Raw genomic sequence first — 24,369 nt, 5'->3', positions numbered from 1 at the left:
GGTTCTGGCACATATCTTCCTTTGGTCTTCCAGGATGTTCGCTCCGACAGACCAACCGTTTCATCTGCATTGTCTATGGGAGCTGACCAGAAAAACTCATCACATCCATCTGCATTATCTTCGTTCACCATGGCAGTGAGTTCAGCTGTTTGATGTTCGGTTACTCCTGTGACTTTATACACCTGATTGGGAGTAGTTCTAACCTTCTGAAACACAACAGTTTTTTCTTTAAGGACTGGGGACTTAGATTTGGACAAGCGAGCGAATTCTACAGAATTTGCAGAAATCAGATTTTTGTGGTTTTCGGGTTCGCTCTTGACAAACTCAGAACAGTCGACTTCATCCTCTATAGAAATTTCACTCATATCATCGTCCTCATTAAGTTCAGATGCGTTTTCAACATCAATTTTGTTTTCTGAACTTAAATTGGTACTCAATGAGTCGAATTTTTGTATGGTTTCGGTCTTGAGTTCCAACTTATCATTTTCATCCAGAAGATTTTTAAGCATGTCCTTATGGTCTTTGGACTTTATAAAAGATTCTATTTTGTCCAGACCATACATATAAGTGGGATTCACATCATCGGAAGATACAACCCTTTCACAGTTGTATGCTTTAGCATCGATTTCATCCTCCTTAAACTCAAGGAAGGGTAGAATCATGCGATGTATCTTCTGCCCTATTTCACAATTCAGATGCAGTTGAGTAATGTTAGCATAAAGCCTTTTAGCGATTAAACAAAAAACATTCCTTTGTTTTAACAATTTCAAATTGTCTCTTTGCAAATAAATGTTTTCATCTCTAGTCTTAATTAGCTCCAACTCCTTCTGCTCAATCCACATCCTTCGCTCCTCACTCTTGGATGACACCCTGCTTATTTGGTCAGTCAGGTTAGAATTTGTGACCCGTGTTTGAGTTAAACAACTATCTAGATTTGAGATTCTTGAATTCAAGTTATTTAATTCCTTTTCATATGATTTTTGTGGAATTTTAAACGTAATAAAAACATATTGTACCTTCTTGATCAGTTCATCAAGTTCACTGATCTGCACACTGAGAGGTTTTGCTGTGAAGCATAAGTCCTCTCGCTCCTTGGCCTCTTCATTTCCACCATCAGTATTATATCCCCTCATCTGAGATACGTCAATCACCATCAGACATCTTCCACTGGTTTCATCATCTTTTGCAACATAAGCCTTTCCATGCGAAGGCTTTCTCACCTCATCATCTTCTGAATCGGTCGACCACGCCTGTACGCCACCGAACTCATCATCCTCTGCCAAACCCTGCACAATAAGAGCATTCATAGAATGATTAGTGCCAGCGTTCTTCCTTTTTATTTCTTCCAGTCTTTTCATAAGACTTGCTTCTTCATCTTTCTCTTCGTTTTTCTTAGCCATCTTCTTCAGCATGCAATCCTTTGCGTAGTGATTCTTTCCCCCACAGTAGAAGCAACTGACACTAGAGTCAGCTTCACCCTTAGCTTCCTTTTTCGACTCCTCAACTTTCAGTTCATCTTTTACTCTTTCGGAACTATAGCTTCCTTGCCAATTATGATTTTTGTTGGAAGGAAACTTTTTCTTGATAAACCTTCTGGGATTTGACACCATTAAAGCATAGTCTTCGGCTGTCAGATCGTGATCTCCTAGATTAAGATCCTCTTCATCTTCTTCTACACTTTTACCCTTGGACAAGAGCGCCAGAGACCCCAGACTAGAAACCACGCTCTTCTCTTGCAGCACTATCTTTTCTTGTGATTTCAGAATTCACACCAGTTTCGCCAACGAGTATGATTTGAACTGCTCGTGTGCTTTAACTGTAGACACAACAGCTCTCCATTCGGATCTTAAACCATTCAAAAAAGTGACCTTTTGTTCAGTAATTTTCCTTTCAATATCATGTTTGATCATCTTGCTGAGAAGATGATTGAAGCGATCAAACGTCTGTGTAACAGACTCATCAGGATTTTGCTTGAACTCTCCAAACTCAGACAGAAGCAAGGTCTGAATTAAGTGCTCCAAATCTTCATCTGTGGAATACAGCTCTCGCAGCCAATCCCAGATTTCTTTAGCTGTACTGCATGAACTTACTAATCTAAACGTGTCAGATTGAAGAGCGAATCGAATTAGTCTCAATGCTTTGATGTTGCATTGAAACTTCTCCTTTTCGTCCTGAGCAACATCTTTCACATCTTTTAACAAATCATTATACTCCTTTTGAGTTTTAATAATTCTGGATGTTCCTGAATGAGAAAATGGTCCAGACACAATGGCTTCCCATATCAGATACCCATTATCTTCAGATCCAATGACGTAGTCTTCAAAATGATGCGCCCAAACCTCGTAATCTTGAGTGTAGAGAATTGGAATCTTAGTTGTAGATCCTATACTGTTCGATATGTTGATAGGATTGGATTGAGAATCGTCCATGCTTGATCGTTTAACCTGTTGCAAGATCAGACTTGTAATACGTAATATTAGGGCAAGACGAATAAATAATGAGATACGTCAATTATGGAGTGACGGCTCAATAAATATCAGTAAATGCGGAATAAACCCTAATCACTTCTTTCACAGAAGAGATGTGTATGAATTACACAGCCTCCTGCTCTGATACCAATTGATGAGTTTAAGAAACTCTTTGATCGTTTAGATCTTATAACAGGTAAATCACGAAAGCGAAAAACAGCAATATAAAACACAAGAATGAATATGAATAAGTCGAATGATTCAATTGATTCAATCCTCAGCAGAGCTCGATCAAGAACTTCCGTTGTAGAGGATATTAGGGTTACAAAAGATAAAGATCAAATGCTTGACAAAATAATTTCCAAATCTTACGTACTAGGATGCATGCAAGCACCTACAAATACAAAACCCTATAAAATAACTCACGGATGGACAGGCCCATACCGGAGACTAAATGGACTAAATAGCGAGCCCAAGACGCAACACCTTCTGGACCTAACATAATTAATTCCAAATTAATTCTTGATTGATACTAATTAAATAATACTATTAATATATTAGAACTTATAATATATTAATAAACCACAAGTGTTATTTCTCTCATTTAGTCTATCCAAATGCATGAAGCCATGCAACCCAAATGGACCATGTCGGGTCGGGTCAAGTACATACCAAAAATAGTTATGGACTTAGACACCTTATCCAACAGTTTCAAGGACAGGATTAGGGAGATCCTTCAGGAGGAGGTTGTTGCTCACTTCCGAGCACAGTTACCAAAGATGTTTTGGTCTATTAATACCGCCATGTTGGAGTATTTTGATGAGCGTTAAGTTGCTTTGTATGAGGTTGTTGTTGTTGCAGCCACCACAGTCATTGTTGCTGTTGGGGTTAGTGCTTGGAGAGTATTCGAGTATCGAGACTTTGACAATATAAAGCCCTCGACATTTGATGGATTTCAGGACCCGATCATAGCCATGAGGTGGCTATCTGAAACTGAGGGGTGTTTCTTCACTTTCTCTTGCCCAGCTGACCAGAAGGTCAAATGCACTTTGAACCTTCTGAGGTCCGGAGCAAAGGATTAGTGGAGACTTGTTACTAGCCTGTATTCTTCTAAGCAGAGAGTTTTTGTGTCTTGGAAGCAGTTCTCAGAGATGTTCCGTTCCAGATATGTTTTGTTGGTGGAGCGTGAGAGGTTGGCCCAGGAGTACTTGGATCTGAGATAAGGAGCTGAGTTGGTGATGGAGATCACCAAGATATTCACAGAGAGGGTAATGTTTTGTCCTGAATTTTCTACTTCTGAGCAAACTTAGATGACCTGTTACTTGAGCATGCTTAAGACGGATATCGGGTTGTTTGTATCTACTCATTGTTATGGTTCTTTGTTGGAGTTATAGGAGGCCGCCAGGCGGTGTGAGATTAAGATAGAGTTGCAGGCTAGGGAGCAGAGATTGGCCCCGGCGTAGTCGCAACCTGCGTCGAAGCGGTTCAAGGCCACTGATATTAGATCTGGGAGTCAGAGGGACCGCACTTATGGGAAGTGCGGAAAGGTTCATGAGGGGGCCTATGAATCAGGTAGTGGGTGCAACAAATTTGACAATGAGGGGGACAATGCGAGGGATTGTCGTCGGCCGGCCCCAGTTCCGAGTTCCAGGATTTGCTATCACTGTGATCAGGTTGGCCATGTGAAGGTCAATTGTCCATTGCTCGCCGACATGCCCGCACAGGCCCCAGCACCAGCTACTTTAAGGATCATCGATGGGCGCCAGGGGAGGGCAGAGCCCTCGAGGGCTTGAGATTACGCTTTTCAGCTCACTACCGAAAAGGTCAGAGCAGCTCTAGATGTTGTGACTGGTATGTATATATTCATTATTATGTTGATTATGTTTTGTGTTATGCTTATATACATGCCTCCGATAGGTACGTTCCTAGTAACTCTTTGCCTGCTCTTGTGTTGTTTGACTCGGGTGTGATTCAGTCTTTTGTATCTCAATCATTTAGTAGGGGGTTTGATATGCCCATTGGGGATTTAGAGTGTCCATTACGGATTTCTATCGCTAACGAACACGGGATTTCTGCATATGCGGTATATCAGGGTTGTGTGCTAGAGATCTTTCGGGTGCCTTATCCAATTGATTTGATCCCTATCTCCATGGGTTATATGCGCGTGATAGTGGGTATGGACTGGCTGACCATGTTTGGTGCCATGATTGATTGTGAGGGCCAGTGAGTGGTAGTTTAAACCCCAAGTGGGGAGAACTACTTGTTTATGGAGAGGGCACCAGGGTTGGTTCACAGTTTTGTTCGGTAGCCAGGGCCCGTCAGTATATTCAGCACTGGTGTGCAGGTTATTTGGCTTATATGGTTGACACTCGAGTTGGGGATCAGGTTTCATTTTTAGAGGTTCCAGTGGTCAGGGAGTTTGTTGATGTATTCCCAGAGGAGTTACCTGGTGTGCCTCCCAAGAGGCAGGTCGAGTTTAGGATTGACCTTGTGCTAGATGTGGCCTCGATTGCTAAGGCGATGTACCGCTTGGCACCGTCTGAGATGCAGGAGTTGTCATCTCGGCTGCAGGAGCTGTTAGGCAAGCAGTTCTCCATGGGGAGCGTCGATATTGTTCGTCAAGAATAATGATGGTTCACACCAGATGTGCATTGATTACTGGGAGTTGAACAAGTTGACAGTGAAGAACCGTTATCCCCTTCTACAGATTGATGACCTCTTTGATCAATTACAAGGTGCATCTTGGTTCTCCAAAATAGATCTGAGGTATGGGTATCATCAGGAGAGTGAGAGAGGAGGACGTGGAGAAGACCGCGTTCCAGACTCGTTATGGGCATTATGAGTTCGTGGTGATGCCATTTTGGGCTCACTAATGCGCCTACTGTGTTTATGGACTTGATGAATTGGGTATGTAGGTTGATTCTCGTTCGACAGTCGTTGTGTTTATTGATGATATCTTGGTGTATTCCTAGACCAGAGAGCAGCATGAGGAGCATCTTCAAGAGCTTTTGAGGGTTTTGAGGCGAGAACAGCTTTATGCCAAGTTCTCAAAGTGTGAGTTTTAGTTGCGAGAGGTCCAGTTCCATGGACACCTCGTTAACCAGTATGGGATTTTGGTCGATCTGACCAAGATCGAGGTTGTAATGCAGTGGTATATTCTGAAATCTCCCTCAAATATCAGGAGTTTCTTGGGTTTGGCGGAATATTATTGGAGGTTTATTCAGGATTTATCCATGATTGTGGTACCTCTCACTCGTCTAACGAGGAAGGGAGTGGATTTTTGGTGGGGCCCTAAGCAGCAATTGGCGTTTGAGACTCTTCGACAAAGGTTATGTGAGGCCCCGATATTAACCCTGTTGGAGGGAGTTGAGGCTTTTGTGGTGTTCTGTGATGCATCCATCACTGGTATGGGGGTTGTCCTTATGCAGAGTGGATGAGTGATCGCTTATGCTTCGCGGCAGCTGAAGCTGCATGAGACGCGATATCCCACACATGATCTGAAGTTAGGGGAAGTGGTGTTTGCCCTCAAGATTTGGAGACAATATCTTTATGGGGTCTGTTTTACTATCTACACGAATCACAAGAGTTTAAGTTATCTGATGACCCAGCCGAACCTGAACATGAGGCAGCGCATGTGGCTGGACGTAGTGAAGGATTATTATTGTGAGATCCTTTACCATCCGGGTAAAGTAAATATGGTGGCAGATGCCTTAGCCACAAGTCGACTGGATCTTCAGTCCGGAAGACATGTATGAGGGTATCCGTTGATTCTCCGCTTTTAGGATTGATCAGGGAGGCTCAAATTGAGGGAGTTTGGAAGTAGGAGAGGATCCGGGGAGATATTGATAGATTTATCAAGGATAGTCGAGGGTTGTTGACCCGGTGTGGTCGGGTTTGGGTTCCAGTTTCTGGTGGGATCAAGCAGATTGTGTTGGAGGAGGCCCATAAGTCTCGTTTTATATTCATCTTGGGGCCACCAAGATGTATCTGGATTTGAGATTGAGCTACTGGTGGCCGTGTATAAAGAGGGGGATAGCATGGTATGCTGAGAGATGCTTGACCTGTAGGATGGTCAAGGATAAGCATCAGAGGCCGCATGGCAAGCTATAGCCTTTGGAGGTTCCCATGTGAAAATAAGAGCAGATTTCGATGGATTTTATCACCAAATTGTTGAAGACGGCAAAGGTTTTTGTTGTTATCTGGGTCATCGTGGATCGATTGACCAAGAGTGCTCACTTTTTGGCTATCCGGGAGAGTTCTTCGGCCGAGAAGTTGGTTGATGTGTATGTTCGCGAGATTTTAGCTTGTCATGGGGTTCCGGTCTCTATTGTTTCAGATCGTGATGTTCGATTCACTTCTCGATTCTGGCAGAAGTTCCACGAGGTTACATTTCAGCACTACTTATCATACGCAGACCGGCGGCCAGGGTGAGCACATGATACAGACCCTTGAGGATATGTTTTAGGCCTGTTTTATTGATTTCAGTGGGTGTTGGGATTCCTACATAACTCGTGTGTAGTTCTCCTACAATAATAGTTATCACTCCAACATTGGTGCTCCGCCATTTGAGCTCTTGTATGGGCTCAGGTATCATACCCCGGTTTGTTGGGGAGAGGTTGATCATATGGTTACGGGAAGGACCGAAGTAGTCCTTCATACCATAGAGCTTATCCAGCAGATCAGGCAGACTTCTGTCAGCTAGAGTCTGCAGAAAAGTTATACCGACCGGCACCGATCTGAGTTGGAGTTTTAGGTTGGTGATAAGATATTAATGAAGGTCTAACCTTAGAATGGTGTGATACACTTCAGGAAGATGGGGAAGTCGGTTTCCCGTTATATTGGGCCCTTTCAGATGATCGTTAGGGTTGGCAAGGTTGCATATAGGTTGGACCTACCTAAGGAGCTCAGTCAGATTCACAGCACTTTCCATGTTTCGCAACTCAGAAAGTGTGTATTAGATGAGGATGCAATGGTGTCCTTAGATGATATTTAGATCGATGAGTGCCTGAACGAGAGGACAGTGGCTATTTTGGAGAGAAATATGAAAGTCCTACGCAACAAGGAGATACCTTTGGTAAAGGTACAGTGGCAGCATCGGAGAGGCTCTGGGTGGACTTGGGAGCTGGCGGCTGAGATGCAGGAGCATTAACCTAAGTTATTCGCCGCCGCAGACTTCGAGGATGAAGGCTACTTCAAGTGGGGGAGAATTGTAACATCTTGATGATTAAGTTAATTATAATTTCAGCCCTATGATTTGATTATATTGTATTTTGGTCCCAAGTTCAAGAAATGTATGCAAAAATGGCTTTAATGACATTATTGTAAATTTTAGGTCTTCGGAGTACCCTATGCATACGTGGTGTAAGCTGAGTGTACTAGGGCGTACCTTAATTAACGCATGGCGTACTTACCAAAGAAGGAATTTCATTCGTGTTTGAAGCTCTAGTTCACCTTGTGAAACCATTTCAAGCCTTAAAGAGTGTGTTTGTGTGTTTAAGAGAAGAAGGAAGGAATCCAAGCTCATCTTGGAGGAATGGAGCACTTTGAATCTGGGATTTATTCTTCATTTGCAAGTCTTCTAAGGCATAAGTTTGCATCTTTGTCTTTCAATCATGTAGATCTAGAAGTGGGTGTTTTAGTGATGCTTTTTGGTCCCAAATGTCTTATCTTGAGCATGGCAAGTTCTTGACAATTTTAGTTGTCCTTTCAGGCCTCGGGAGGGGTCCTAAGCCATAAATATGAAGTCACAACGGTTAGTTATTCTCCATGCATCTTGTAGAAGGTCTTAATGGATTAAGTCCTTAAGTTACGCTCTTTATGGGCATCCAAAGTAATAAAGTTGGAAACTTTATGACTCTAGAGTGTATTTTACCTATGGATCTGAAGTTTGGTCGTAAGAGCTTAAGCCATTAAGCTCTTAATGGAGTTTTGGATCTTTCAAGGGTACGCCCCGTGGACTCGGAGTACACCCTGTGTACGAGGTCAACCACCCCGATGGTGGTCAACTGCGAGGCTTCATGTACGCCTAACGTACCTCAGGAGTACACCCCACGTACGCACCCTAAGTTGACTCAGTCGAGTTGTCTCGGTTGAGTTGACTCGACTGGGTTGACCTAGTTGGTTTGACCAAGTTTGACCTTGAGGGTATTTTGGGATTTTAATGGGATCGGTCTATTGGTGGGAATAGGTGTTGGTTAGAGAGCTGAGATTTAGAATCAAGACCTCATTAGTTTCTCTTCAGTTTGCGATGTGAGTTTTACTCACTGTACTTTCAGGTCGAAGGCACCAAGGTCGACCCATTGGATTGTTATTGTATGTTGGTATGTTGTAGTGGTCTATTAGATCGGTATCTTGGTATCTACGATGTACGTTATGCTTAGTGATCTATAAGATCTGTTTGATTGTCTGTTGACTGGCTATATATGTCTATTTGTTATGTATATGTCGACATGTTATGGGCGGTTGGGTTGAGGCGGACCAATGGAAATTGAAGGTCAAGAAACACAGGGTGGCCCGGATAGACTGAAGGCCCGGAGAACGGTCCAAATGGACTGAAGGCTCGGTGAGGCGGTATGCTAAAGGTTTTGTGAGCGGTGCAGATACTATTTAGGCCTACGAGGCGGTTAATGATCTTCTCATATAGAATTTCCAGACAAACAACATATTAGAACATATCATTAATGATCTTCTCATATAGAATGTCACGTTATCAAAACATGAAGAAACCGGTTATATGGACCGAATATGTACAAAAACAACAATTACTTATTTTGTCAAAAAAAAAACAACATTAAAAACTAAATGTGTACAAATTGAAAACTTAATCGAGAGTAGTCGGTCATAAGAACTGAATGAATATATACAACACAACAAGATCAAAGGTTTATTTTACAAGAAAAAAAACAATAAAAATTAAACATACAAAAATTATATTATCTTTTTAAATCATTTTCATATTTATTATTTTCTTCTCCACTCTATTTTTTCATATCTTTTGTCATGTTGTAAATTTTTCCACTTTTGTGACGTAAATTATGCATAAAATGTTGTACACACTAGAATTGTTTATGATTTTACGTGAATTTTGTTTTGTTTTGACTTTCCAAATCTTTAAATTATGCATAAAATGTTGTACCATCTAGAATTGTGAACGAGTTTTTGGTGAATTTTATTTTATTGGTTGAATTTTTAGGTGAATTTTATTTTATTAGTTGAATTTTGGACCGTGGCATTTTAGAATTTTATTTTGTTAGATGTTGTAATGCTCTCGAAAATTTAAGAGGTCAATGGGTTACATTTTAAACTTATCCATATTCTAATAAAAGAATAGGTTTAATCTTCTATTGACAAGTGTTATATAATTAGAACTCCTCATTAATGTAATATATCATTTATCATGCCACTTTTCAACCTATTAATTATCAATTTCAAATTTCAAATTCTAAATTTCCACTCTAATTACATTAAATTAATAATTGATTATCCATTTCAAATTTCAGTTTTTAAATTTCTCACTCTAATTGCATTAAATTAATAATTGATGTTTCATTTTAAATTTCAAATTTTAATTTTCTCACTCTAATTATATTAAATTAATAACATTAGATTGAAAAATAAAATAAAATCAATACATATTATATGATGATATAATTTCACGTATTTATTTAAATCAATGATTATAATTTAATATAACTAAGAAAATATCTCTTAGGTAATAGATTATTTAAAATAATTAATTAATAATTTTGATGTTTTGATATCAAAGTTTAATTAATTTTATAACCGTGATTCTCACGGGTTATAAACTAGTTGTAAATAAATAAATATCCTTTCTGCTTTTTTATTAAATTCATTGGACCTGCATTGAATTCTTATTACAAAAAGATCGATTGAAAAATAAGAAGGTTTAATCAAGGGAAAGGCAAGACAATTAAACTAGGACAAATTATATGAAAACCATTTTTATGACTTAAGTATTATATTTCACCAAAACGTTTCTAGCCCATCAATATCAGGTTTTGTCTTTCATCTTGAAGGTCGAGGGTTCAAGTCCGTCCGATTGTTGACATAGGTGGAATTAAGTGTTAACTTAGGAGTAGATTAGATTTTTCGGGAAAAAAAAAAAAAAAAACCTAACTGGTATTAAAAAGTTGTACCCAAGCCACTAGATTTTGACAAAATGTTATATCATGAACACTTTAACATGTTCTAGCAAATCACAGTGATCAAGACAGGCGGAAATAGTAGGGAAATGTGTGATTTTCATTAAAGAACTGAAATGAAGTGATTAAACCAAAGTCACATAGTTCGTGGTACGGTCCGATATGGAAACAGGGAACGGGAACGTGATTCATGAGGTTGGGCGTATCGGGTACGAGGGGGTAGGTTCATTTCTGTAACAACCCGTTATTTCCAGGCATTATAAACCGAGTCTTGTAACCCCTTTTGAATGTAATGGGAATATCATCGATAAATGAATTATTCAAAAGCTCTGATTTGGAGTACGCTATGTAGTAGATATCGTCTTAAAGGTTCCAAATATATAAAGAACGTCCAAATCTGACTTCGCATGGGGAAGTTATGATTTTTCAAAGAAATTCCTTAAAAACGATTAGTTATAAAATAAATAATAAAAAAAAAATAATAATAATTTTGGAATTTGCCAACGGAGTCTAAACGAAAGTTGTAGATCGTAGTCTCACCTACGCGTGGATATAAAGACCATCGAAAACGGAGTTCGTATAAAGAAGATGTGAATTTTTGAAGTTTATTAAATAAATTAATTATTTATTTAATTCAAAATTCGGATATTATCCGAAGAGGAGTCAGCGTCCTTCTCCGAAGTACGCGCTGCGTACTCCTGTACGCCCCGCGTAACCGAGAGGATTGGCCTCGGATCGTCCACGTCGCCTTATCCGAGGAAGCCGACCCGTCCGACCCGTCCGACCCGTCCGACCCGACGTCCCATCCGACCCGGCGTCCCATCCGACCCACCTCCCCAGCAACCCGTCCCATCCGACCCGAGAACCCAAGAACCCGTCCCATCCGAACCGAGGCAGTCGAGGCTTCGGTCATGCATGACGTACGCGTACGCAGCGCGTACGAGCGTACGCCCCGCGTACCGAGGCAGACCAGCCTTCCTATAAATAGAATGCGAGGGTTTCCAAAGAAAGGGTTCATTTCTCTTCTCTCTCTCTCAGCATTTCCTCGTTTTCCGTGTCCGTTCAAACCCGAAGCTCTGGTCTTTTTGGCTCAAGTCCCGAAGGCCGATTCTACTCCCGAGATTCCCGAGAATCCCAAGAAAAATCAGTTTCCCGAGACGAAACTCTGCTCGGTTTTCCACCTCGCAATCTTCAAACTATCAAGTGAGTTCATATCCCCTTCGAACACTCTTTAAATACATTTTAAATGTTTTATACTCTTTTTGGGGAGGAATACAAGTAAACACATGACTAAAATCGTGTGAAACATTAACCTTTTGATATACTTTTCATACTGTTGTTTTAACTATCTTGTGAAGTTATTATGATACAAAACCCCTCACAACACAGCTTTACCCTCTTGGGATATAATATGTTTATAAATAGAAATATGTTTTATTTATACGTTTACATACAAAAACATCATATCAAGGGTAACATTCTTTACTAAGTCATTTTATGCATTTAAAAGAACTTATGATTATGCTTTGTCAAACATTGTGAAAGAGGTTAAACTTTGCATACAAACTACTACCTTATTACGGACTTAGTTGAGAATCCATGAGTCGTGTATATCTTCAAACGTTACTTTCTTTATTAGAAAATAATGCTACAAGTCCTGTCTATAACCAGAGTCTCCCGTTCGGAGAACGTGTCAAATGTGTATAGATCTATACGGGAAGTCATGATCCCGCGCCCTGACTGTTAGCTACAGTCCGTCTTTTGGGGTGACAGTTGTCATAACGCTACGACGCCTGAAGAACGTCGCTACAGGCATATTATGTTTAGTATGGTTATAAAACTCATCGGATATACAATTATTATGGTATTATGCTTTTATGAACAAGTAGTCATTAAAACTATTCTTCATTTAATAAGGGCGATTTTCGTATAGCTTTACTATGTAAAACTATGACACGACTTACAAGCACGTCGCTTGCTTGCGATTTTCGGTCTTAAAGACTGCCAGTTATGTCAGGAAAATAAGGGTTTTTCCTGTATACAAACCAAACAACTATTAGGAAAATAAGGGATTTTCTCGGTACAATTAGTTGCAATTCACATCACGAGCATTCATATGCATTTCATACTTTTATAGGAAAATAAGGGTTATGTTTTCTGGAAAACATGCAAACACTTTCGAATGGCATACATCTTCTCGAAACACTACTTATGAACTCACCAACTTAAATGTTGACACTTCTTCTTTGAAATAACTTGTATTCACAGGAAACCGCTAGCCAGGTAGCAACTACTTCTGAAGACTAACGCACTGGCGTTAGTAACATATTTTGGATCACCATTTTATATTTGATTTCTTTTGCAAACATGTAACACCTACAATCATGTAAACTTTTCAAACATATTTATATTATGGTGGTGTGTACTTTCCTTTCTATGAACTGTTATGATACTGAATATGACGTCCTCCGCCCCCGAACGATTCCGCCGTTCTGGTTTGGGGGTGTGACAGATTGGTATCAGAGCTAGGGCACGGGTCGATGTGTTCGACGGGGACGTCGAACCCTATAATGGGGGGTGAAAGTGGGTTAGATCTGATCCCACATCGGCTTGGAAGGAGAACGAAACATTTCCTTATAAAGGGGTGTGGATACCTTCCTTGTCACAACGCGTTTTAAATCCGTGAGGGCAGCAGATCCCATAAGAACTCTGCAGTTAAGCGTGCTCGGGCGGGAGTAGTACCAGGATGGGTGACCCCCTGGGAAGTCCTCGTGCCGAGTGGCCCAAAGCGGACAATATTGTGATACGTGCCAGAGAGGGGGATGTTACAAATGGTATCAGAGCTAGGGCACGGGTCGATGTGTTCGACGGGGACGTCGAACCCTATAATGGGGGGTGAAAGTGGGTTAGATCTGATCCCACATCGGCTTGGAAGGAGAACGAAACATTTCCTTATAAAGGGGTGTGGATACCTTCCTTGTCACAACGCGTTTTAAATCCGTGAGGGCAGCAGATCCCATAAGAACTCTGCAGTTAAGCGTGCTCGGGCGGGAGTAGTACCAGGATGGGTGACCCCCTAGGAAGTCCTCGTGCCGAGTGGCCCAAAGCGGACAATATTGTGATACGTGCCAGAGAGGGGGATGTTACAAATTTCGGTACGTATCCGATACGGTGTACCATTGGTCCCGATACGGTGTACCTGTTTTTAGAACACATATTTAGCAACAGTTTACCTATAAACATAATTTCCAACAATATATTTGATTTAGAAGCAGAATTCCAACAATAGTATGTTTACAAGCTCGATTCCAAAGGTGCATCAGGAAGCAGTATGCGCATCAGGATAGATAGATGAATAATAGTGCTAAAAACCATTCTCGATAACTAACAGAATAGAAGTAGAAGAGTAGAAGAGAAGCAGAAGTAAAAATTCGAAATTGATTACTAGAAGTGGAAGTCGATAGAAATAGGTAGAAATTGAAAAATTGATTACTGCAAGAATCATGTGATTGAAGAATTAATAAGGGGTCTGAATTAATAAGGTGAATTGTACCTGGTATCAAGGAATCAAAACAAGAATCGAAGCGTTTGTTTTGGGGAATCTTTGCTTTTTGGAATCGACAATCCAATTCCCGCCTAATCGCCAAATCGGCAACACAATAGCCAAATCGGCGTACCAAAAACGTGAATCGAAACACCAGAAACGTGAATCGAAGCAATCCAATCCGATGGAATCGCGTTCCTGGCATCGTATCGGATAATTGATTGGATCATCTACGGGCCGTACCAAAGAGCGTTTCGGCCACGATTGGGATCGATTATGTACCGCGTTTGGGTACGGGACGTTCAAAACGTGGTACGAGACCTTTTGAGCGAATCCTGTAACTATGGATTAAACTAAATTATAGTGGCTTTTAGGTATTTTGCCCAATAAATTAACATAAAAATGATGATGCTTCAAATCCTAGCTTTAAGTAACAAACATGGTGATACATAATATTTGAACAGCTAACTTAACCAAATAAAACACATAAAAAACAAATAAAACCCCTTTACACTCCATTTTCAACAATCTCCTTCATTTCACCCAAAGAAAACACCCCAATGCTTCATTTTCAAACTCTTATTTCTTTATTTTCTGCCTCAACTGCAAATACCCGTTGTGTTCATGCATTTTATCTTTACTTGATACTTTTTATTGATTTCATAACTCAATAATACTACCGCCAAAACAGTATGTGCCTATTGTTAGGCCAAAAAAGAAAATAATAAGAGTTGCTAAAGGAGTGTCAAACTTTGTAAACAAGTAGCAACTTAAGAATGTTTCACTTCAATCAAATCAAGAATTATTCACTCAATCATTTCTCTCTCTAACATTCTTCTTGTTCTTCGTATTGTTCATTGTTCGTATTTTTCTTTACTTATTTTAGTTGAACACTTTGTTGGGTTATATTCTTCGAGGTTTGACTGGTTTATCCAGATTTGACTGGACTTAAGATCATTTGTAACCATTGTCAGATCTCAAGAAGTGTCTCTTTGATGATGCAGTTACATTCCTCTCAATGAGATTCAAATCAATGTCTAACTGAACTTCGTTAAAGAGCCGATAGAGATTATGGACCAAGAAGTGAAAAGGCTTAAGAAAAGTTGCATCCCCATAGTAAAGGTACGATGGAACTCTAAACGAGAACTAGAATACACTTGGGAACGGGAAGATTAAATGAAGAGCAAATACACTTATTTGTTCGAAGGAATCCCGACTACAATCTGAATTTCGGGACAAAATTCCTTAAACGATGGAAGAATGTGACAACTGAGAAAAACTTCGTCAATGACCACTATTAGAAAATAACATAGATAAATAATGTAATAGAGTATCAATGTAATATCTCGGTTTATAAATAAATATGATTGAGTATACTCTTGCACATAAAAATAAATCGACTCATAGGCTCGAAAATGAGTGTCCAAAAAGTCGTGTCGTCGTCTACACTGGTTGAGATATTCAGAAAGTACACGACGACGTGATTCCAGAGATATAAGTTTGGTAGAAATCTAACTTCAATCGGAGAAGTTATGATTTTTGTTAAAAGTAAAATCAACCGCGTAATTAAAATTATTAACGTCAAAATGGAATTGAGAGATCATTCGAGTTTTGGCTGTGTCACCGAAAGGAGAGTCGGATTTTAAGCTCTAATGATATGTTATAATTCTAATGGTATGATGAATGTTGTAAATTGTAATGGTATGAATGCATGCTTTGCCGGTTACCAAAAATAATACCACAATTTCATTAACTTGCAAAACATGCAATACAACTTAAATCCATCATATAGATACTAACATGATAAACATATTGAATCACTTAACCCACACTTTGTACACAAGAAACGACACAAACAAAAACCAACTAATAGCTAGATATAACTTCAATTTCAGATATTGTTGTTCAATCTTCATACTAATGTTCAGACAAGCACGCTTCTGTTCATCCTCCACCCAACCAATGAACTTACAATCACAACCCTATAAAGTTCGAAATTGTAAACATTTAACATGTTAATAACTAGATAAAGTTGAAGAAAGTTGGAGATTAGGTTAGATTTAACAAGAAATTGAAATTAACCGGGTTAGAACAAGCGTAGTAAAGTTTTTTAAGGTTGTTCTTGCTCCACAAAGTACGAATCACAACTTTAGCCCCACAATTGCATCTAATGGCCATTTTGATTTCTACGTTGAGAAAGATAAACTAAGAAGGGGAAGAAGAATATTGGGCGAGGTAGAGTTGTAAACGAACTGAACGTTCGATAAGTTATTTGTGAACCGTTCGGTAGGAAGTTCGTTTATGTTCGTTTTATTTAATAAATGAACAAACATGAACACAAATTTTAGTTCAGTTATATTCATGAATGTTCGTTTATGTTGTTCATTTATGTTCGTTCATTTAAGTTCATTTTATGTTCATATATGTTTGATTGTTTTTTATTACATTATTATATTATATGTTTGTTTATGTTCATATATGTTCGATTATGTTTATTTATCAACGTTTGTTTATGTCCGTTCATTTATATTCGTTTAACGTGTTCACGAACATAAATGAATGAATATGAACAATGTAATTTTTTAAACGAATGAACATGAACAGAAAAACGTGTTCATTTGGTTCGTTTACAACCCTAGGGGGGAAGTGAGCGAAAGAAAGGGAGGGGCAACGGTTATAATAGGGCAACACTTGAAATGACGAAAATACCCATGCATGTTAGGCATGTGGGGAACCCAATTGGAGAAAACAAACTGATAATGTCGATAAGGACTGGGCGGGTAGGAATTAACCATGTGAGGGACCATCTAGGTTAATTTTTAAAAATAAAGACTGAACGTGCAATGGACACCTGCACCGGGGACGATTCATGTAATTTACTCAAAAATGAAACATAGTCAAAATTACATAAATGGTTCATATAGTTTATCCATGGTCACAAACTCAGTTTCTGCTAAACCTGAAAAGATTAATTTACCCTCACAATAACGGACGAAAAAGTATCGGTGTGTGCAAAATGGACCATTCATACAAGTTTTGGAAACCATAGAGACAATGTTCGTCAAAAATATTAAAAAGGATTGAATATGTGACCTTTGGTAAACTATAGGGACCATTTATGTAACTTTGTCCAAAATTTATGACGGTTAGTGGGTTATTACAAAAAGATCGATTGAAAAACAAGAAGGCAACTGTGAATCAAGGGAAAAGAAGATAAAAGAAAGACAATTAGATTAGTTGTGAATCAAGAGAAAAAAGAAGAGAAAATGAAAGACAATTAAATTAGGACAAATTACATGAAAATCTATTTTTTGAAATTTTTATGGTCTAGCTATTATATTTTGGTTTCCTCAATTAAAACCAATGAAGAAGATTAACGGGCTGATAATATAAAACTTTATCAAAGTTAATGATTTTAGAGAAAATTTACTAAACTTTGATAGTATTAAAACACTTTAACATGCTCTGTTATAACAAATCACATCGGTCAACATTATTAAAAAAAAAATGTCAAATTTGAGTGCCTTTCATTGCCAGAAGTAAAACAAAGAGATTAAACCAAAATTTAGTGGGTTTTATATAATTTGTCCAATAAATTAACATAAAAATGATGATGCTTCAAATCCTAGAATAAAAATGGTGATACATAATATTTGAACACCAAATAAAGCACATAATAAACAAATAAAACCCCTTTACACTCCATTTTCAACAATCTCATTCATTTCATCCACCGAAAACACAAATGCTTCATTTTCAAATTCTTCTTTCTCCATTTTCTGCCTTAACTGAAAATAACACAATTCGAACATTTAACATCACAAAAATAGAATCCAAAAATCAAAGCAGAAAACAAACAACACCTTCTCTAAGATAGCAGACTGATGATCCACACCATAGTTTCGCATGTGTTTCAACATCTCCAATTGCTACAACATTTTTATTTACACATACCCATTTAAAATTTTCAAAAAATAAAAAATAAAATGAAATAAATGTTGTTGGATATTCTTACATGTGAATGTAACGTTTGTTGCATTTGCAATCTTTCAGAATATTCATCTGGACCAAGCTCGGCTTCTTCACATGCCATTTCTTCCCTGTTATTAAATCGGTTTACATATCAATAAATCATATCAAATGTGTTTCTTTTTGGGATAATGACATAAAAACCCTTAATTTTGTAAGTTTTTGTCGGTTTTACCCTTTTGTGGATTTTAGGTTCATTAAAACTTGCAAACTTAGGGGTTTTTGTTTCATTATCCCTTTCTTTTTTACTTAATGCAAAAAAAATGATTTAATAGAAAAAACTTCAAATTATGTGTGTATAATGGTATCAGAAATATAATGACAAAGGAATGGAATTGACAATTGACATAGCAATGTAATAAACAAGGTAATGGAATGAGTTATTACATTACATTATTACATGATCATCTTTGGTTGACATGTAGAAATGGAATGATGTTTTGATATGAATATTTTATGTTGTAAAAAGATTAACTCTACATATACATAGTTAAGATTAATCTCATAAAAGACCTTATATTTTGTGTTTTTTCCAGATTAAACCTCAACTTTACCTTTTTTATGAAAAAGACCTTGCACTTTTTCATTTTTACGATCTCCCCCTTTTAGTCGTTTTATTCCGAGAAAACTTGTAAAATGTGAGGGTTTTTTACTTTTTATGGAAAAGAAACTAAAAAAATCGAGGGTTTTTTCGGAAACAGTTAGAAGGTCAAGGGCTTTTTCTGTAAAAAAAAAAAAAAGACAAAGACAAAGTTGAGGGTTTTTTCGGAAAAATTGAAATTGAAAGATACAATGGTTTTTTTAGGAAAAAAAAATAAAGTTTGAGGTTTAATCCAGAAAAAACACAAAATATAAGGTTTTTTAATAATTATTGAATTTTTTTATTTACAAAATAATAATAGGCTTAATCTCAAAAAAGACCTTATATTTTATGTTTTTTCTGAATTAAACTTCAAATTTACTTTTTGCCTAAAAAGAACCTATTATTTTTTCATTTTTTCCAAAAAAGCCCTCAACTTTGTATTTTTTACAAAAAAAAACCTCAACCTTCTAAATTCTTCCAAATAATCTCTCAACTTTTTTAGTTTTTCTCGAAAACCCTCACATTTTACAAATTTTTTTAGAAAAAATGACTAAAAGGGCCAGATCGGAAAAACTGAAAAAATACAAGGTCTTTTCAGGCAAAAAGTAAATTTGAGGTTTAATCCAGAAAAAAAAAAAACACATAAAAAATATATTTTCCACTTTCCAGTCATTAAACCCAAATAATTCTACAGTAAAAGAGAGAGAGAGAGAGAGAGAGAGAGAGAGAGAGAGAGAGAGAGAGAGATTACTTTGCTACAAATGCATAAAAGCGAACCATTAAATCCCGATCATTTTCATAGTCCATGTTTATTTTCCCCAAGCAAGCAAGCCCATAAGCTGGATCTGAAATAATACAATTTATTATTTTTTTTTAAGTCTATAAAAAATTATACAATTGATTTATATTTAAAAAAAAAAAAAAAAAAAAAAAAAAAAAAAAAAAAACCATGTATTACCAACTCCCATTTCCTTTAGTATTTCCTCCTGTATAGCAGTGGTCACAGCTACAGCTTCCTGTATTTATTACCATCATGTTCATGTTCATGTGTTGTCTATTTCAAATTTCAATTATTCAAAAACCATTTATTTGATATATTTCAAATTCACAATTTTGCAGATAAATCCCTGGAAAATCGTTTTGCACGATTGAGTCCCTCAACTTACTAGAACATTCAAAACCCATGGTTTTTTTCAAAAAAATTTGACTTGTAATGCTGGTTGAGGTTATTTTACAAAAACTTGTCTGCAAAAAGTGTGCAATAAACAAATATACCTACTTTAAATATGGTTTTCTAGCAAAATTTTGTGAAAATACATGGTTAAGAAAGGGGTTTCTAACAAAATGTTGAACAAATTACATAGTTTACGTAGGGTTGTGGGTGGTTTTAACGCCATTACAGAGGTGACTGAAATTACTGAAGATTAATCACTTTACAAAGGGAACTACATCACACTCTTCTGTAACAACTAAGAACTTAATCAAATCAAAATTAATCCACTAAGAAAACCTTAAAAAGAATCCGAAAATCAAGAAGAAACGAGAGAGATAGATACCTGGTTATCGTTGACAGCATCTGCAATTCGTTTCTTGACATCTGAAATAATTCATTGAATCTTGAATTGGAATCGATTCATCGGACAATATACGCATAAAATAACGATAATACTGTGTGTGTATGTGTGTAAATAGAGATCGAAAGAGAGAAATTGATACCATTTTGAGATGTGAGAGTGGAGAATCGATCGAAGAGATGAAGCAACTGTTCTCTTGATAGCATTTCGAACTGTAGTGATTGTTTTCTAGCCCTAGCATGCCTATTAAATTTTGGGTACTGTATTACCCACCCAAAACGACATCGTTTTTTAAAGGCTTGACAGGTCCACTAATGGTTCTTATTTCATCGTAAAAAGTTAAAAATAAAAAATAAAAAAAATACTTTATAGTTTATATCACAGAACATAAAGATCATGTTTTTCGATCAATTTCCAAATACCCATTGAAAAACATATATGAAATAAACAATGTTAGATTTTCATTTTCTTACACTGTTTCTTGAACAAGAATCAAGAAACAGATTAAATAAACATAAACATAGAATCACAACACTTGAAACTAACCCTAAATAAGCAATTTGAAGAACCCTAGAACTGAAAATTTAGAAATCTTCATCCATTTTGAAAACATGAGAGTCTCCATTTCCGTTCAAATTCGACATCACAGAAGCTTTCTGATACTCACCAACCCTTTTCTCGAAGAAATTGGTCTTCCCCTGTAACGAAATCAGTTCCATCCAATCAAACGGGTTCTGGGCATTGTACAATTTCCCATATCCCAATGCACCCAATAACCTATCAGCAACGAATTCGATGTATTCACTCATCAGATCCCCGTTCATCCCTACAAGAGCACAAGGTAAGGCATCGCAGACGAACTCTCTTTCAATCTCCACCGCATCGGAGACGATTCCCTTGACTCGTTCCTCACTCAGCTTCGTCTTCAGTAACCCATAAAGCAAACACGCAAAATCACAGTGTAATCCCTCATCTCGCGAGATTAATTCGTTCGAGAAGGTTAATCCAGGCATCAACCCACGTTTCTTCAACCAAAAAATCGCGCAGAAGCTTCCGGAAAAGAAAATCCCTTCAACGCAAGCGAAAGCGATAATACGCTCTGCAAACGTCTCCGAGCCATCGATCCATTTGAGAGCCCAATTCGCTTTCTTCTCAACACACGGAATAGTCTCGATTGCTCGGAAGAGTCTGCTTTTCTCATTAGAGTCCTTTATGTAGGATTCCAGAAGCAAACTGTACATCTCGGAGTGGATATTCTCGATGGCAATCTGGAATCCGTAGAAGGCACGCGCCTCCGCAACTTGAACCTCTTTCATGAATCGTCCGGCTAGGTTTTCCAAAACGATGCCATCGGAGGCGGCGAAGAAGGCAAGGACGTGAGTGATAAAGTGCCTCTCGCCGTCTGTCAACGAGTCCCAGTGACGTTGATCTTCAGACAAATCGACCTCTTCGGCTGTCCAAAACGAAGCTTCGGCTTTCTTGTACATTTCCCAAATTTGAGGGTACTGAATTGGGAACATACAGAAGCGATCTGGGTTTGGAGCAAGAAGAGGCTCTTCAGGGATAGAAGGCATTCTAGTAGGTTTCAAAGAGATCTGATTGGCGAAAATGAATGAAAGATGAGGGGTGGAAGATTAGGGATTGTTTGGTATGATGAAATTAAGGAGAGGAGTGACCATGTTTTTATAATGAAATTGTTGAATAGTAAGAGCGGGTGATTTGAATTTTGAGGGTAAAGCTTGCGGGAGAATCTTTACACTTTTTTTTAATTTTTGGCACTTTCAAATTTCAATTTCAATATATAAATAAAATGGTAATAAATTTATGGGTAACTCATACAACAAATGAACAAAATATATATTTGTATTTTTTTTGGAGTAACTTAATCAAATTATTTTAAAACAACGCTCATTTTTTTATTTTCTTTTATATGTTTGGAGATTTACCGATAATGTTACAACGGGGGACAAAAAAAAATTAGTAAAAATAGCTTATTTGTTTTAACTTGTTTGTAAAACTTGGGCCGGAGGGAGTGGTGCCACCGAAACCGCATTCCCTCCTATTCCTATGCCACGTAGACGTCAACTCATATTTTTTTTATTTCATCAACTAGAAACTTCAATGGGAGAGTGGGAAAAAGGTTAGGAGAGAGAAAAAGAAAGAAGATGATTGGTTGACAGGAGAGAGATAGAGAGAAAAAGCAAGTAAAAGAGGAGGAAGAGAAAAGGGAGTGCGGTCAAGGACTACCGCAGTGCGGCCTCCACCGCACCCAAACCGTAGTGGAAGAGCGATGTTCATGCTGAGGTGGAAAGAGACTGCGGTAGAGACCGCAGCCACTCCCCAAACCTTATAAGACTTAGATGAATGGATGCGGTTTCACCGCATATAAATAACGGCAGCCAAAAGGAGTATCTCCCCTTGATTACGGTTTGACTGCACACGATAGAAAACAACCGCACCTCTCTCATCCATTTTTCCTTTTCCCAAGCTTTGAACAATCAAAGCTTTTAAAATTTGAATTTGACTTACAAATAAACCTCACACCCTTTGTTTTACCACATCTTCATCAAAAAAAATTATGTTTAAACTTCTTTTTTTCAAAACTTTTAAAATTTTTTCTTCCAATAATTCAAACAATCTAAAAAACACTCATTAGAGCATATGATATGGGCAACTTGAAGTGGTGTTATAACAAGAAACAACAAGATGAGGGGGTGGTGTTCATGGTGTTATAACACCATGTTAAGAGGAAAGAGATAGAAAGAGAGATAACTTGGCAGCCAATAGGTGATCATGTTTCTTCTTGTCATTGAGACAACAAGAAGCACTACAACAAGGTGTAACAAGGAGATGTCTTGTCATTGAGACAACAAGAAGCACTACAACAAGGTGTAACAAGGAGATGAGGCGGTGTTTTTGATGTTATAACGACACTATGGGCTGCCAACTCAGCCACAACAAGAAGCAACACGACTCACACCGTATGCTCTTAGAAACATTACAACCCCAAGATCTCCATATGATCAACTAACATGAACGTGGAAAAACTTAAAATTGCTTTAGTAATGGAATGTAATATTTTTTAATTTTGAAGTAATGAAATGTTTATGTTTTTTATTAAAATTAAAGTTTTTAATTAAATTAAATTCTTAAAAAAAATGTGGCACTATACCTACTGTGTGGCAAATAAACCATACTTTTATGGTAAAAGTGACATGTGTGGCAAATAAACCATATTTTTATGGTAAAAGTGACATGATAGTGACGTGACGGAGGTTTTATTATGGTTTCAATGGCACCATTATCTCAATCTAAGTGACCTGTATTTTGTTAGGCTAAGGGAGTGGTCACCACAAACCCACCGAAAAAACATTGTCACATATGCGTTACGTTAGCTTCACCATCAACCTAATAGACATTGGAATTGGTCACCACTCCACAACATTTCTTTTTTATTTTTTGTTTTTTTAACATTATATTAAATAAAAAAACATAATTTATAACATAAATAATTTTTTTGAAAACATAAAAAAATAAAACCACATTTCATTGATTAAAAACATAGAAATTTAAAACATAAACTACTAAAATAAAACCATTACATTTGCTTAAAAAATAAAAATTAAAAACATAAAAAAAAACATAGAAAAATACTACTTGTCGTCGTTGTCGTCATCGGCCTAGTCCGCCTCTTCGTCACCGTCCTGGTTTGCCTCATTGTTACCGCTCTCATCCTCCTCGTCTTCATTGTCATTTTGCCCTTGGAATTGCCTTTGTCATAGGTGCTCGATCAAATCGTGACGTAGAGTGTGATGTGTTTCACGGTGTTGTATTTCCAAAAGCCTTGTGAAGTATGTCAGACTACCAATTTGTATTACTGTAGGTGGATTAACTATATAATTCGTGGTATATGAACAGATAGCTCTACCCTCTTCTTTTATTATCATATTATGTAAAATAACACAAGCAGTCAACAATGTCGTCAATTTTTCCCTATCCGATATCCGTG

General features: G+C 37.6%; 2 protein-coding genes and 1 pseudogene across 2 annotated transcripts; 1 reads left to right on the top strand and 2 right to left on the bottom strand.

Moving 5' to 3' along the window:
- The first annotated feature begins 13,295 nt into the window (after positions 1 to 13,295).
- LOC128133125 (5S ribosomal RNA) lies at positions 13,296 to 13,413 on the top strand (annotated as a pseudogene).
- Positions 13,414 to 17,727: 4,314 nt separating this feature from the next.
- LOC111877718 (uncharacterized) lies at positions 17,728 to 20,626 on the bottom strand. Its single transcript, XM_023874227.3, has 7 exons — positions 20,503 to 20,626; positions 20,343 to 20,383; positions 19,745 to 19,802; positions 19,538 to 19,631; positions 18,190 to 18,274; positions 18,038 to 18,103; positions 17,728 to 17,962 (listed from the first exon to the last, which is right to left on the bottom strand). The coding sequence occupies exons 1-7, from the start codon at positions 20,564 to 20,566 to the stop codon at positions 17,870 to 17,872; spliced, it is 501 nt and encodes a 166-aa protein (XP_023729995.1). The 5' UTR covers positions 20,567 to 20,626; the 3' UTR covers positions 17,728 to 17,869.
- Positions 20,627 to 20,799: 173 nt separating this feature from the next.
- Positions 20,800 to 22,025, bottom strand: LOC111877717 (ribonucleoside-diphosphate reductase small chain). Its single transcript, XM_023874226.3, has one exon. It carries the CDS (start codon positions 21,932 to 21,934, stop codon positions 20,945 to 20,947), a length of 990 nt encoding a protein of 329 aa, XP_023729994.1. The 5' UTR covers positions 21,935 to 22,025; the 3' UTR covers positions 20,800 to 20,944.
- Positions 22,026 to 24,369: the final 2,344 nt, after the last annotated feature.

Source organism: Lactuca sativa, chromosome 3, assembly GCF_002870075.4.
Source record: "Lactuca sativa cultivar Salinas chromosome 3, Lsat_Salinas_v11, whole genome shotgun sequence".
NCBI classification, from domain to species: Eukaryota; Viridiplantae; Streptophyta; class Magnoliopsida; order Asterales; family Asteraceae; genus Lactuca; species Lactuca sativa.
The sequence above is the reverse complement of the archived record's forward strand: the minus strand, read 5'-3'. Positions and strand labels throughout refer to the sequence as shown.

What these genes read in the sequence shown, in the direction of transcription:
- LOC111877718 (XM_023874227.3), bottom strand. Translation starts at nt 20,566, where the DNA reads ATGCTATCAAGAGAACAGTTGCTTCATCTCTTCGATCGATTCTCCACT. An exon ending in CACTCTCACATCTCAAAATG is followed by an intron (nt 20,384 to 20,502) that starts GTATCAATTTCT and finishes GAATTATTTCAG; the next exon opens with ATGTCAAGAAACGAATTGCA. An exon ending in TTTTATGCATTTGTAGCAAA is followed by an intron (nt 18,275 to 19,537) that starts GTAATCTCTCTC and finishes ATTTAATAACAG; the next exon opens with GGAAGAAATGGCATGTGAAG.
- LOC111877717 (XM_023874226.3), bottom strand. Translation starts at nt 21,934, where the DNA reads ATGCCTTCTATCCCTGAAGAGCCTCTTCTTGCTCCAAACCCAGATCGC.